Here is a 12227-nt window from a genome sequence, read left to right on the forward strand (position 1 = left end):
TGGAGAGCATGTTTCTCTGGAACCAGCAAACTTGTTGGAGTTGTGATGACAAGAGGAGGAAGAAGCACAAGGTCAGAAGTTCAAAAACCCTACGTAGGGTTGATATGAGTCAGACCGACTTGACAGCACTTAACAACAGCAGGAAGATGAACTGTTGGTGGGGCGGTAAAACTCAGTACGTTTTGTTGCAATCTTTCAGTGTGGAACTCAGTCCTGGGAATTTGGGAAAGGCCTTGAGTGCCCTGTCTCTCCAGCCTGATTCAAGATAAGGGGACCTGAACCCAACTCTCTTTGCTTTCTGGGCTCCTGCAGGGCAGCCGGATGGGTGTAGAGGCAGTGATGGCACTTTTAGAAGGCACCCCGGAAACCCCAGCTTGTGTGGTGAGCCTTTCTGGTAACCAGGCTGTGCGCCTGCCCCTCATGGAGTGTGTCCAGGTGGTAAGTACCATTTCCCCCCTCACCCCCCCATCCCCAACAGCACAAAGCCCCTGCCTCTGAGCTGGAGCTCTTGGGATGTAAGACCAACTTCTAAGGCCACAGAGCTAGGAGCAGATGGGAAGACAGTGTGGTTAGTAAGAGACAGATGGCGAAGAACACAGCAGGCTTTGTATAGTAACCTCTCTAAGTCAATTTCCTCATCTCAAAAATGTTTCTAAAGATGGGAGACTCCAGCCCATAGAGAGACTCAAGATTTCCTAATATCCGATCTCAAACCCTCAATGTTAATCCTCTTATGTCTTTATTAGACGAGAAATGCAATATCCTCAATTTGAATAAAAGCAGGTGAAAGCGAATATTACTAAGATCTGGCTGGATAGTGTTGTTTCTCCATGATTTCTACATTGAACATGTGTCTCTGAACCAAAATACTAATATTCACTTTGAGGGTTATTATCAGAATTCGAGAGATTATGTGTTCAAAGGCTCTGATGCAGGACTTGGAAAATGTTGTGGTTATGTTATGTGCCATGAAATCAGTTCTGACTCATAGCGAACCTGCATAGGGTTTCCGAGGCTGTAAGTCTTTACAGGAGCAGAGAGCCTCATCTTTCTCCTGCGAAACAGCTGGTAGTTTCAAACTAGCTAGCCCTTGAGGTTAGCCCAACTCGTAACCACTATGCTACTAAATCTCCTTTAGAAAATGTTGCGTGCTCTGGAAACAGTGGTTACCGTTAGAAAAGAATCACTGTGCTTGGGAGTCTGGGTCTTTGGCCGGATCTCAGCTGCTCTGAGTGCTCTTATGCCTCTCTCTGAGACTCCAGAGTCCCAATAACCTATAGCCAAGACAGGTTCCAGCTTGTGCTTGGAACTGTATCTCCCATGGTCCCATAGCTAGAATGCTGACTCGGCAGAGATCAGTGCTTGGGGAGTTCCGGTCCTAGACCAGCCTTCCTTCTCCACTGGGTTGCCTGCAGGATCGTCCTCATTTTCTCATTCCTTTCGATGCTCCCCTGAGGCTGGAGACATGGGTGTGGAATAGGGGAGGAGGCTATGCTTCTGTGACCCCTCTTCTACTTTGCCAGTAACTCTAGTCAGTAGAGCTCTGAGTCAGCCTTTGCTGCTCATTACTAAGGAAAAGCAAGGTATTCTTGTCTTCTCTGATACTCTGGGGGCACAGAAAAGACAGAGGGCAGGGTGGGCAGGACCCAGTCCAGCTCAGAGAAGCACAGAGACTGACCATAGGATGGGAATCCAGCTATGCAGAGCCCCTCCCTGGAATTGTGACCAGTACTGTGCTCCTTCCTCAGACCAAGGATGTGACCAAGGCCATGGATGAGAAGAAATTTGAAGAAGCCATGAAGCTGAGAGGCCGGTGAGGAAATGGCGGGGAGGTTCGCTAGCTACAGAAATCAGATGCCAGCATGAAGCCAGAAATCTGTAGAGCTTCTTGGGGTTCTGCTGGCAAGAGGAGGAAGAGTTAGTTACCAAACCCCAAAATAGAACCTTCTGCTCCTTCCTTTTCTTGTCTCTGCAACAAATTCTTCCTCAAGAAGATTAGCTGTGAGGTGGCCAGGAGGCTCAGTGCTTCTCAGGCATGGTTTCCTAGGAATTGGCCTGTGAGGATCTGTTATTTCTGTCTGAGCATTCCAGCTAGATGGTGTGTATCTCTAGGCAAGGGACAGTCTCTGTGCTTGGGAAGGGAGTGCTCAGGAGGGCTTGGTGACCAGAGGCCCCTGTGCAGCCCCAGTTAGGCCCTGAGAGGTTTGCTGTATGGAGTTGCTGGCCATAGGGAAGGGTCTGAAGACACTTTTCTCGTTTTTCACAGGAGCTTCATGAACAACTGGGAGGTATACAAGCTTCTAGCTCATGTCAGACCTCCGGTGTCTAAGGTATTAACACCTTGACCTCTCCCCTTCCTGAATACTACCCTCCCTTGTACTCCCTCCTTCAGCTTCCTCCAATCTGTAAGAACTACAGTTGGTGAACTTCTCTGCCCCATGCTAATCTTCAGTGCTGCATCCCTGAGCTGACTAAGATCATCTTTTCTTAGCCACCTCAGATACCAGCCCTCTGCTTTTTTTCCCCCCAATGTTTTATTGTGAATTATGTGATAGTTTACATGGGAGAACATTAGTTTTATAGTCATCCTATTGTATATCATTTCATTGCCATGGTTGCCCTCTGCTTTTAGTGCCTAGGAAATCTCTAACACTGTGACCTATGTCTAGTTCAGGGCTGGAGAGGCAAGATAGCATGCAAGGAATGGGAGAGAGGGCTTGCATGTTTCCTTGGGGGAACTCTGGAAGTCTTCATGCCTAAGTGTGTCTGAGTCAGCAGTTGCACTGGATAGCGGCTCTCACTACTTAGCATTTATCAGAATCATCTGGATTGCTTTCCTTCTTCCGGAGGAACTCCCTCTGTGCCCATTTGTAGTCTATATCTGCCGGCAATGCATTCTAGCTGCGTTTGTCTAAAGATGTTGTGTTTCTTCATTTTTTAAAAACTGAAACATCTCTTCTGTGTTGCTCTTTAAATATGCTTATTCCTGGGACCTTCCCTCAGAGATTCTCATTCAGACTTGGGGCCAGGAATATGCCAGTTTAATAAATTCCCAGGTGGATTCAAATACAAGAAATCCAAGGATATATGGGTCTAGAAGGTCTTGGGTTCATTACGAGGGGGTTTCAAACATTTGTGGAAAATCCCATTATCTTTTCATTTCATTTCTCCAACGAGATTTTTGAAACCCTCTCATATATGATGATGGTATGTGGGGTCAAGGGACACCAGCTTCTGTGTGTGTGTGTGACTATGAATTTTACTTCCACTGTATAAGGTTGCAAGCTCAGTTAGAGTTGACTGGAAGAGGGGTATACATTGACCGAAGCAGATATTCTAATCCCAGGATGATATAGGGACTCTGCTCCGTCTCCCTTTGTCCCCTTTCTGGGGTTTCTGTCTCTCTCTATACCTGCTCCCTCTCTGCTTCTTCCCCACAGACTTTTTCCCACACTGTGGCTGTGATGAACGTGGGGGCCCCTGCTGCAGGTATGAATGCCGCTGTCCGCTCCACTGTGAGAATCGGCCTCATCCAGGGCAACCGTGTGCTTGTGGTGCATGATGGCTTCGAGGGCCTGGCCAAGGGTCAGGTATGGGGCTACGGTGGGGCGGTGGGAGAGGGCACATCAGCTGGGGCCACGGAGCCATTATAGGAGCATCCATGTAGCCGGGTGACCTGGCCACTCTTCTTTCTCCTGTCTTTCACTACCTTTCCTCTCTCAGGCTATCATTTTTGAGGTGTAGGAATAGGCAGAAGTCTTTGGGTGTAAACAAAGCTCTTTTCTAGAGTTAACACAGTACCTGGAAGAAACTAAAAAACGAAACCTGCTGTAATTGAGTCAATTCCGTTTCATGTAACCCTGCACAGGGCTTCTGAGGCTATAAATCTTTCCTGGAGCAGACAGCCTCATCTTTCTCCCAAGGAGCAGCTGGTGGGTTTAACCATCAACTTTGTGGTTAACAGTTCAGTGCCTATCCTACAGCACCACTAGTGCTCTTTGCCTGGCAGAAGTAATTGCTTAATACTTGTGAATGAGCAGAAGGGTGGAAAAAATTCAATGAGGTAGGGAAAGCAAACCCCTGGGGCCCCCCACCCAGGTGGAAGTAAAGGGCTGGGATCAGACTTCAAGAAGAGGCATCAGTACCGCATAGGCCTCCTGGGCCTTGGCCCTGGTGGAGACCTGTGCGCCTTTCCCTGCAGATCGAGGAAGCTGGCTGGAGCTATGTTGGGGGCTGGACTGGGCAAGGTGGTTCTAAACTTGGGACTAAAAGGTAAGTGGCATTACAGAAGCACCTCCTCTCTTACTTGTTATTTCCCTAAAGGTGTCCCTTGGAATTTGCACTTCAGCTCATGAGGTCAGGGTCTGTTCCTACTATCACTGCTGTGTGGGCCCTCTATCCACAAGCCCACAGTTGCTTGAGAAAGAGCCATTATGTCCAGTCCACATGTCTTTTAGCATCTCTGGCAGTTAACTGATAGCCCCGGTGTGTGTGTTTTGGGGCAGGGATGAGAGGAAAGGCAGCGTAAGTCAAGAAATGATCAAAACACCTGCAGACGCTGACTTGCCTCCCTCAGTTTTGTTATCTCTTCCCCTAACTCTATATCCCCCTCTACTCCTCCGGCTAAACTAGGACTCTGCCCAAGAAGAGCTATGAACAGATCAGTGCCAACATAACAAAGTTTAACATTCAGGGCCTTGTCATCATTGGGGGCTTTGAGGTGAGTGCCCACCATTCCCATTCCTTCCTTTCCTACCCACCTTCTCCTCTTTCCATTCATTGCCCCTCTGCTGTCTCCTTCTTCTTAGGCTTACACAGGGGGCCTGGAGCTGATGGAGGGCAGGAAGCAGTTTGATGAGCTCTGCATTCCATTTGTGGTCATTCCTGCTACTGTCTCCAACAATGTCCCTGGTTCAGACTTTAGTATCGGAGCTGACACAGCGCTCAATACTATCTGCACGGTGAGAACCCACCACTACCCCCTGTGCCCTTTGCCCAGGACTAATTCCAGTGTGATGGGCTCCCTTTTTTGTACCAGCCAAGTAACAACTCTGAAAAGTGCTTCTTAAGCCCAGGCATTTATTCAGACTTGTAAGCGTAAGCTTGGTGTTCATTTCTCCTCAACTTGTGAGTCCTCTAATCTGGAAATGCACTAGTACTCTGCGTACCAAGTGTTGATTTGTTTTGTTTTGCTTTCCTACTCTGAGTCTCAGAAAGGGTAGGTACAACTTCTTCCCAGGAGAGGTGCTGTTCAGTGGTTTGGGAAATATGCCTTCTGGCCTTGAGTAGCTGAACTTGAGAAGGCTCAAGGGACCTGCTAGGCTGGGGACAGTATATAGTTCAGAGTTGGGTTAGCAGCAGAGGTCAGAGAAGTGGTCAGATTTCAAGCCCTGCTCCATCTACCTAACTGTGCCCTATTGTCTCTGCAGACCTGTGATCGTATCAAGCAGTCGGCTGCAGGCACCAAGCGGCGGGTGTTCATCATTGAGACGATGGGTGGTTACTGTGGCTATCTGGCCACCATGGCGGGGCTGGCGGCTGGGGCTGATGCAGCCTACATTTATGAGGAACCCTTCACCATCCGAGACCTGCAGGTAGACACCTGCCCAGGCCTGCGTGCCTACTGCCCCCACCCACCTGTACATACTGACCCACAACGGCCGAGGCCAGGAGAGCTCCAGATGAGGACACGTAGGCCTTCTGCTGTGTGCCCTCACACACATCCCCGGGCAGCTCCTCTTGGAGGGAGCCAGGTGGCATGCTATTGAGTTTTTCACGAGCCGTTAGTCGTCACACAGACACGCAGAGGAGAGCTCTTCTCTGTCTTACAGATGAGGATGTTTTTGAGAAGTTAGGAATGTCTCTGTACTCTTAAGTCAGTAGGCGATTTAACTGAGAGTGGGGGATCATTCTATTCTATCATGCTACCCCTCCTGATTCCCCTTACTACAAAAACTGGGCTCTTCTTATTCCGTTTTTTTTTTTTTTAATACTTATTTATTTTTTTTGGTGAAAATGAACATAGCAAAACAAGTTCCCTTTCAACAATTTCTATACACTGTGTTCAGTGACAACTGGGTATAGTCCTTTTTAGAGTTAGTGGTTACGAGTCCGGCTGCTAACCTCAAGGTCAGCAGTTTGAAATGACCAGCTAGCTGTTCCACAGGAGAAAGATTTACAGCCTCGAAAACCCTATGCAGGGTCGCTATAAGTCAGAACTGACTCCACGGCACACCTCCCCTACCAACACCACACAAGAGTTCTGGTGTGGGGGTGTAGGATAAACACTGGACTGCTTACCATAAAGTCAGCGGTTCAGATCCACCAGCCACTCCTTGGAAACCCTATGTAGGTTCGCTGTGAGTCGGAACTGACTTGACGACACATAAGAACAACAACACAGAGTTTATTTTTTTCTATAAAAGTAGAATAATTGTAGCAACAACAACATTAATTTACTATGGTTGACGTGGTCAGTACACCGTCTGTATTTCCTGGGATATCATTATCACTTTTTAAAAAATCTTACTGTTGAGAATACATACAACTGAACACCACCAGGAGTCTTCCTGTTGTGGCGTTGCAGGTTAATGCACTAGACTGCAAGGTCGGTTTGAACCACAAGGTCAGTGGTTCAAGCTCACCAACAGCTCTTCGGAAACCCTATACAGGGTCGCTATGGGTCAGAACCCACTCTACAGCACTTAGCAACAAGAAGACAGCACCAATTCATCTGTTTCTACATGTACAATTCAGTGACATTTTCATTTCATTTTTTATTTTACCTCAGAGGAAGGGCTTTGAGTTGTATTTCAGAGAAGGACCACGTGCTGTGGCAGCAGGCTGAGGGAACTTCCTAATCTGAGAGTCCAGCCAGCCTCTGCCATTTTTACCCCTAACTCAGAGGAGAAGGAACATATTCTTCCGTATGATTCGCTGCTTTGCATATACGCACCCCAGTTAAAGGCTTACATTACAGATGGAGTCAGTTCTCTGAGGGAAGTGGAGAAAACCCGGAAAGGGAGGTTGGCGAGGGGATGGCTAGGGGTTAGGACCGACACCAACAGTTACCATGATGGTCTCTAACTTGCCCTCTTCCTGTTCTGCCTGTCTTCCTTGGAGTCTTGGTTTGAATTTCATTCTGCACTGAACTTCTCGCAGGGCTTAACAATCCTCATGCCCAGGAATATAAACATCTCCCTTTCACAACCCTCTCCTCTCCAGCAGAGGCCTGCTATGGCAGAAAGATTTATGCTTTTGGTCTGCCCTTTTCCACTGCCCAGGTAGGCTTAGGATTTTCTGTTTCATTTTCAGGCAAATGTTGAGCATCTGGTGCAAAAGATGAAAACAACTGTGAAAAGGGGCCTGGTGTTAAGGTACCTCATCCTCTGTTTGTTCCTTGACCCAACCCATAGGATGGAAAACAGCTGGGACACCCTGAGGCATTGATAGATGCAAATGGAGGGGACAGCCTATCCCCCCACCCCATCCCCAGCCCTATAGGAGATAAAAGGGAAGAACAAAGTCTGAGGGGTGATGGGGGGTGGGGGGGAAGAGATGGGAAGACAACTGAAGTCACAGGCTCTGGGTCTCTCCCTGGCAGGAATGAGAAATGCAATGAGAACTATACCACTGACTTCATTTTCAACCTGTATTCTGAGGAAGGCAAGGGTATCTTCGATAGCAGGAAGAACGTGCTTGGCCACATGCAGCAGGTAGGGGAGATGTGTCCTCCTCAAGCCCACCCTTAGGTGACCGGAGCCCTGAGCAGCCATTGAGGCTCCCTGGCCATCTGCAGTCGGCTATAGACTGTCAGGGCCACCAGCAGAGAGTGAGGTCACATGGTTCGTCTTCATTTAGGGCAGGATTTCTCAGTCTCAGCACTAGCACTGTAGACACTGGGACTGGGTGGGAAGGGGGAGGGACTGGTGGGGAGTGCTGTCTCGGGCATTGTAGGTAGTAAAACTGTCTACATATTGCCAGATGTTCCCTGAGAGACAAGATAGTCTGCAGTTAAGAAGCATGATTTAGATGAGGAAAAATGAAGCCGATGAGGAGAAATTGTTTTTTTCAGGCCACTGGTCAGGTCAGGGCCAGAATGAGGCAGTGCCTTGGTCATCTGTCACGCGCTGCATACAGGTACCTTCCTGGTGCCTGCGGTGTCTCCGGAAAGGAATTCCTTGCTATCACTCACACTCAATCCCCACCTAACGTGGGCTTCGCTCACAGGTGGTACTGGTGGTGTGAGGCCCACCCTCATCCCAGATATCAGCCCAAATGCCTTCCCATTGTCTCTGTTTGAATGAACTTATCAAATACTTTGTAATTTCAAAATTGTGAGAGGTCACAGGTGTCTATCTCAGTATTAAATGGGGAAAGAGGAGAAACAGACAGGGAACACCTGCAGGAACACATATTATTGGCTAAAGTGTGAAGACCTGTTTCTTTTTCTTCTCATTCTTCCACCTACATTCTCTTAGTTCAGAGAAAATCTGTATGAATAGTTAAGTACTTGGCTGCTAACCCAAAAAGTGGTGGTTTGAACTCACGCAGAGCCTTAGAAGACAGGCCTGCCAATCTACTTTCAAACGATCACAGCCTTGGAAGCCCCAGTTCTACTGGGCACACGTGGGGTCACCATGAGTCCAAAGCAACCTGACAACAACTATCTCCAACAACTAAGGGCAGCTAGATTGGGCCACAAGGAACACTTTGGTGTCATAAATGATGATAGCTGACCAAGCTGCTAGACTAAAGAGGGTCAGGAAACCGGCCAGAAGGTCAGTAAGATCAAAAGTGAACCAACAGTATTTGGCAGCTGCAGCGCTAGGAGAGGGAACTGTGGGACCCACCTTCCTCTTTCCCTGAAGTAATACTTTAACTACCAGGTCAGTGGTCAGCTGTGCTGGGCATACTCATCTTGACTCTAGCAGCTTACCAGTGACCCTTTCTGCTTGTTAAAATCCTGGGCTCACTCTTCCCTCATTCTCTGTGTGTCTCTGCTGCCACATCATTACAGTTTTCTTGCTGTAACTTTTCTGATTCTTTTTCCAGGGTGGGAGCCCCACTCCATTTGACAGGAATTTTGCCACTAAGATGGGAGCCAAGGCTATGAACTGGATGTCTGGCAAAATCAAAGAGAGCTACCGTAATGGTAGGCAGGGTGAGGAGGAGTCCCCCCCAGAGGCTGGTTTTCCAGTGTAGAAGCTAATGGGTCATCCTTTTCTCGCAGGGCGGATCTTTGCCAACACTCCAGACTCAGGTTGTGTTCTGGGAATGCGTAAGAGGGCCCTGGTCTTTCAACCAGTGACTGAGCTGAAGGACCAAACCGATTTTGAGTGAGTTACACCTATTTCCTAGAATGGTTCCTCTCTGATAGTTTCACGATCTACTCTCCCCATCCTTTTAACTGTCTTTAGTCCTTTTATCTTTTTTTGTGTGGATTGAGTGAAAGTTTACAGGGCAAATCGTCAGTTTTACATTGAACAAATCATACATCTTGTTTCATTACAATGATTATAATCCACTCCATGTACCATCAGTTAGCAGTATTTCTCTCTATTCACTTTAGCTTTTTTTTTTTTTTTTCTTTAAAACACTCAGGCATATAATAGTAGTCCTTTTCTCTTAGGAGTAACACCTGTAGTCTTTGCCCTTACCCTAAATGAGTGTCTTCTGGTCAGCTCCTCCCATAAGCCACTGGTAGAAGTTGATTGTGTTACTAAAGATTATATCATCATCCTGTCCTCATTCTCTGTAGGCATCGCATTCCCAAGGAACAGTGGTGGCTGAAGCTGAGGCCCATCCTGAAAATCCTAGCCAAGTATGAGATTGACTTGGACACCTCAGAGCACGCCCACTTGGAACACATTAATCGAAAGCGGTCTGGGGACGCTCCTGTTTAAACAACTCTTTGCAGTGAAGGGAATGGATGTTATGATCATGGTCAATTCACCTGTTGGTAGATCTAAGTCTACATATTCTCAGTGTTTTAGCTCATTATTTTTTAGGTTTCCTTTCATTCTGTCTGTAACTGCAGCCATGATCAGCTTTGGCCAGGGAGCAGGAGCAGGGGGTGCTGAGTGGAAGCTCCTGCTAGGTAGAATTTCTCATGACTCCTACCCCAGGTTCAACTGTGACATAAGGCTGAGCTCTGGTGTCACTGCTAGATTTCAGTTACTCGGTTAGAACTTTCCTAAAAATAAGCTTTATTTATTTGTTTATTTGTGTAACAGAGTCTTGGTTCCTCTACTACTTTGACTATAGTGACAGGCTTTAACTACACTAATAAATGCCAGCTGGTCACTGTGCTTTGGCCTCTTTTATCTTCACAAGTGGGATGCAATACTGTCAGTCCCTAGACTGTGCCCAAAGAAAATACGTGACAAAGTTCTGTCCACTTCTCTACCTCTCAGATTATTTTTCTTAGCATGTATTGACTCTCTACGTGGGGTCTCAGAACATCATCCACTGGTCCTCATCGTCATCCCACTGTAGCCCCTCCTACGTTACCTGCAGTTAAGGATTCAGTCTTCCAGAAACATAAGGTAGTGATTTACCTCATGATCATATATGCCCTGTCCCCAGGATTGCTTTTTGTCTAGCCATCTCAAGATCTCTACTCCTCTACCAACCCAGGCTGCTTCCTTCTCAATTTTCCTGAGTACTTGTCGAGAACCGGCCTCGACATAGGGGTTCGGTTCATGAAGTAGGGAGATCTGGCGGCGACAGAAATAGAGAAAGAATACACACAAAGACACAACAAGAGAGACAAGAAGACACCCCGAAACTAGAGTGGATGTGAAACTGGCCGGCAGACCCTGGACTACAGGCATCGGAGCCCCTGCAGGCAGTAAACTGCACAGCCCTGCAGGCAGTAAAGCATGCGGGCTTCAGTCTGCACCTCCGTCTTATTGCAGGGAGGAGTTTTACACAAAGGAAGGCGGGGATTTTGAAGACAGGGTACAGAAGTGAAATGTGATTAATCGTTCAAAACAGGACACGATTTACAGGAACAAATTCTAAAACATACATCACAAATTGTCTTGATAATCTAACATCCTTAATTTTCTAGAAATTCAAGCAAATTGTTATATAGTACTTTGTAGGTTCGAATCCCAAGGCAGCAACTCGAGGTTTCTCAAGCCTAATTAGCATACCTATAGCACCTAATCTTCAGTGAGAAAAAGGATTCAAAAGGTCTGAAAGGAGTCCAGCTGTTTCCGTAGCCAAGGCTTGTAGGAGGAAGGAAGACACCTATGTTAATGGTCTGCACCCAGGGAGAACTGCGAAGTCTGACACTATTATTCTGTAGACAAAACCCTGGAATTCACCAATCTACTCTGAGTTAATTCCTTGGGCAGCCTGTCTCCTAAGCTTCCCAGCAAACTTGCCTTAGGAACTTTTTACAGTCTCACATTAGGAGAAGTTTTTTTGTTTTAATATTTGTCCGTGAGTATCAAGGGCTCATGTATTAAGTTAATATCAAACACAACTGAATAATCTGATAAAGAACAGCTATGTTTGCCAGGTGGCCAGAGTTTGTTCCTCAGAGAGATTTGTTCCCAGAATCTTAAGCACTGCCAACACAGTGGAGACATTAAGAGAGGCACATAAGAAACCATTTTCTCAGAAGCTACAATTACTGGAGTTTGAAGCATAGAATGAATTAATACGACTAAAGCAAATTATACAGAGCTAGCCCAACAGTGAGTTCGTAAAAGCCAATGAACCCAGGACGTCCGGAGGTTACTTCCTTGGGCCCTCAGGGTCCCTGGCTAGCAAGCCTGAGTGGCGCCGCTGTGTTGGTTTTTCATCCATGACACAGGGCCTCAACACCTCAGTGATTGCGGTCTGCAATAAGTACTCCTACCCAGTGTAAGACAGGCTCCATTTGTGTGGGGAGAGGTGTACAGGAAAGTCTGGGCCTGTTACTTTGGAAAGGCACCAGTTCTTCAGCTGCAACTATTCTGTTTCTGCTGCTTCCTCCTTGTACCCAAGTGACTGTTGTCATACTGATGGTGCCCGGAACCAGGACCATAGGCAATACCCTGAATTGACAGCATGGTGCCCAATTTTCATGTTAGGTTTAAGATTAATCTCCAATATCCAGATCTCAACTCCTATCACAGGCACACACATTTCTTCCAGTGAACTTTCCTCACTTGTCTGATGAAGTAGGACATTCAAGATATTGCAAGGGGTGAACAACCAAAAAAGCCAAACAT

General features: G+C 47.1%; 1 protein-coding gene across 1 annotated transcript in view; it reads left to right on the forward strand.

The window, feature by feature from the left end:
• The window catches only part of PFKM (phosphofructokinase, muscle), a 66132-nt gene extending 56105 nt beyond the window's left edge, over nt 1-10027 (forward strand). The window contains exons 12-24 of the mRNA XM_006865338.1: nt 313-438; nt 1749-1813; nt 2267-2330; nt 3441-3590; nt 4202-4272; nt 4633-4720; nt 4809-4961; nt 5430-5594; nt 7315-7376; nt 7604-7715; nt 9055-9154; nt 9233-9338; nt 9761-10027. Coding sequence (XP_006865400.1) covers nt 313-438; nt 1749-1813; nt 2267-2330; nt 3441-3590; nt 4202-4272; nt 4633-4720; nt 4809-4961; nt 5430-5594; nt 7315-7376; nt 7604-7715; nt 9055-9154; nt 9233-9338; nt 9761-9905 — 1407 coding nt within the window. The 3' untranslated portion in view covers nt 9906-10027. The remainder of the gene's footprint in view (nt 1-312; nt 439-1748; nt 1814-2266; nt 2331-3440; nt 3591-4201; nt 4273-4632; nt 4721-4808; nt 4962-5429; nt 5595-7314; nt 7377-7603; nt 7716-9054; nt 9155-9232; nt 9339-9760) is intronic.
• The last annotated feature ends 2200 nt before the right edge of the window (nt 10028-12227 follow it).

This window comes from Chrysochloris asiatica, unplaced genomic scaffold (genome assembly GCF_000296735.1).
Source record: "Chrysochloris asiatica unplaced genomic scaffold, ChrAsi1.0 scaffold00077, whole genome shotgun sequence".
Taxonomy (NCBI): domain Eukaryota; kingdom Metazoa; phylum Chordata; class Mammalia; order Afrosoricida; family Chrysochloridae; genus Chrysochloris; species Chrysochloris asiatica.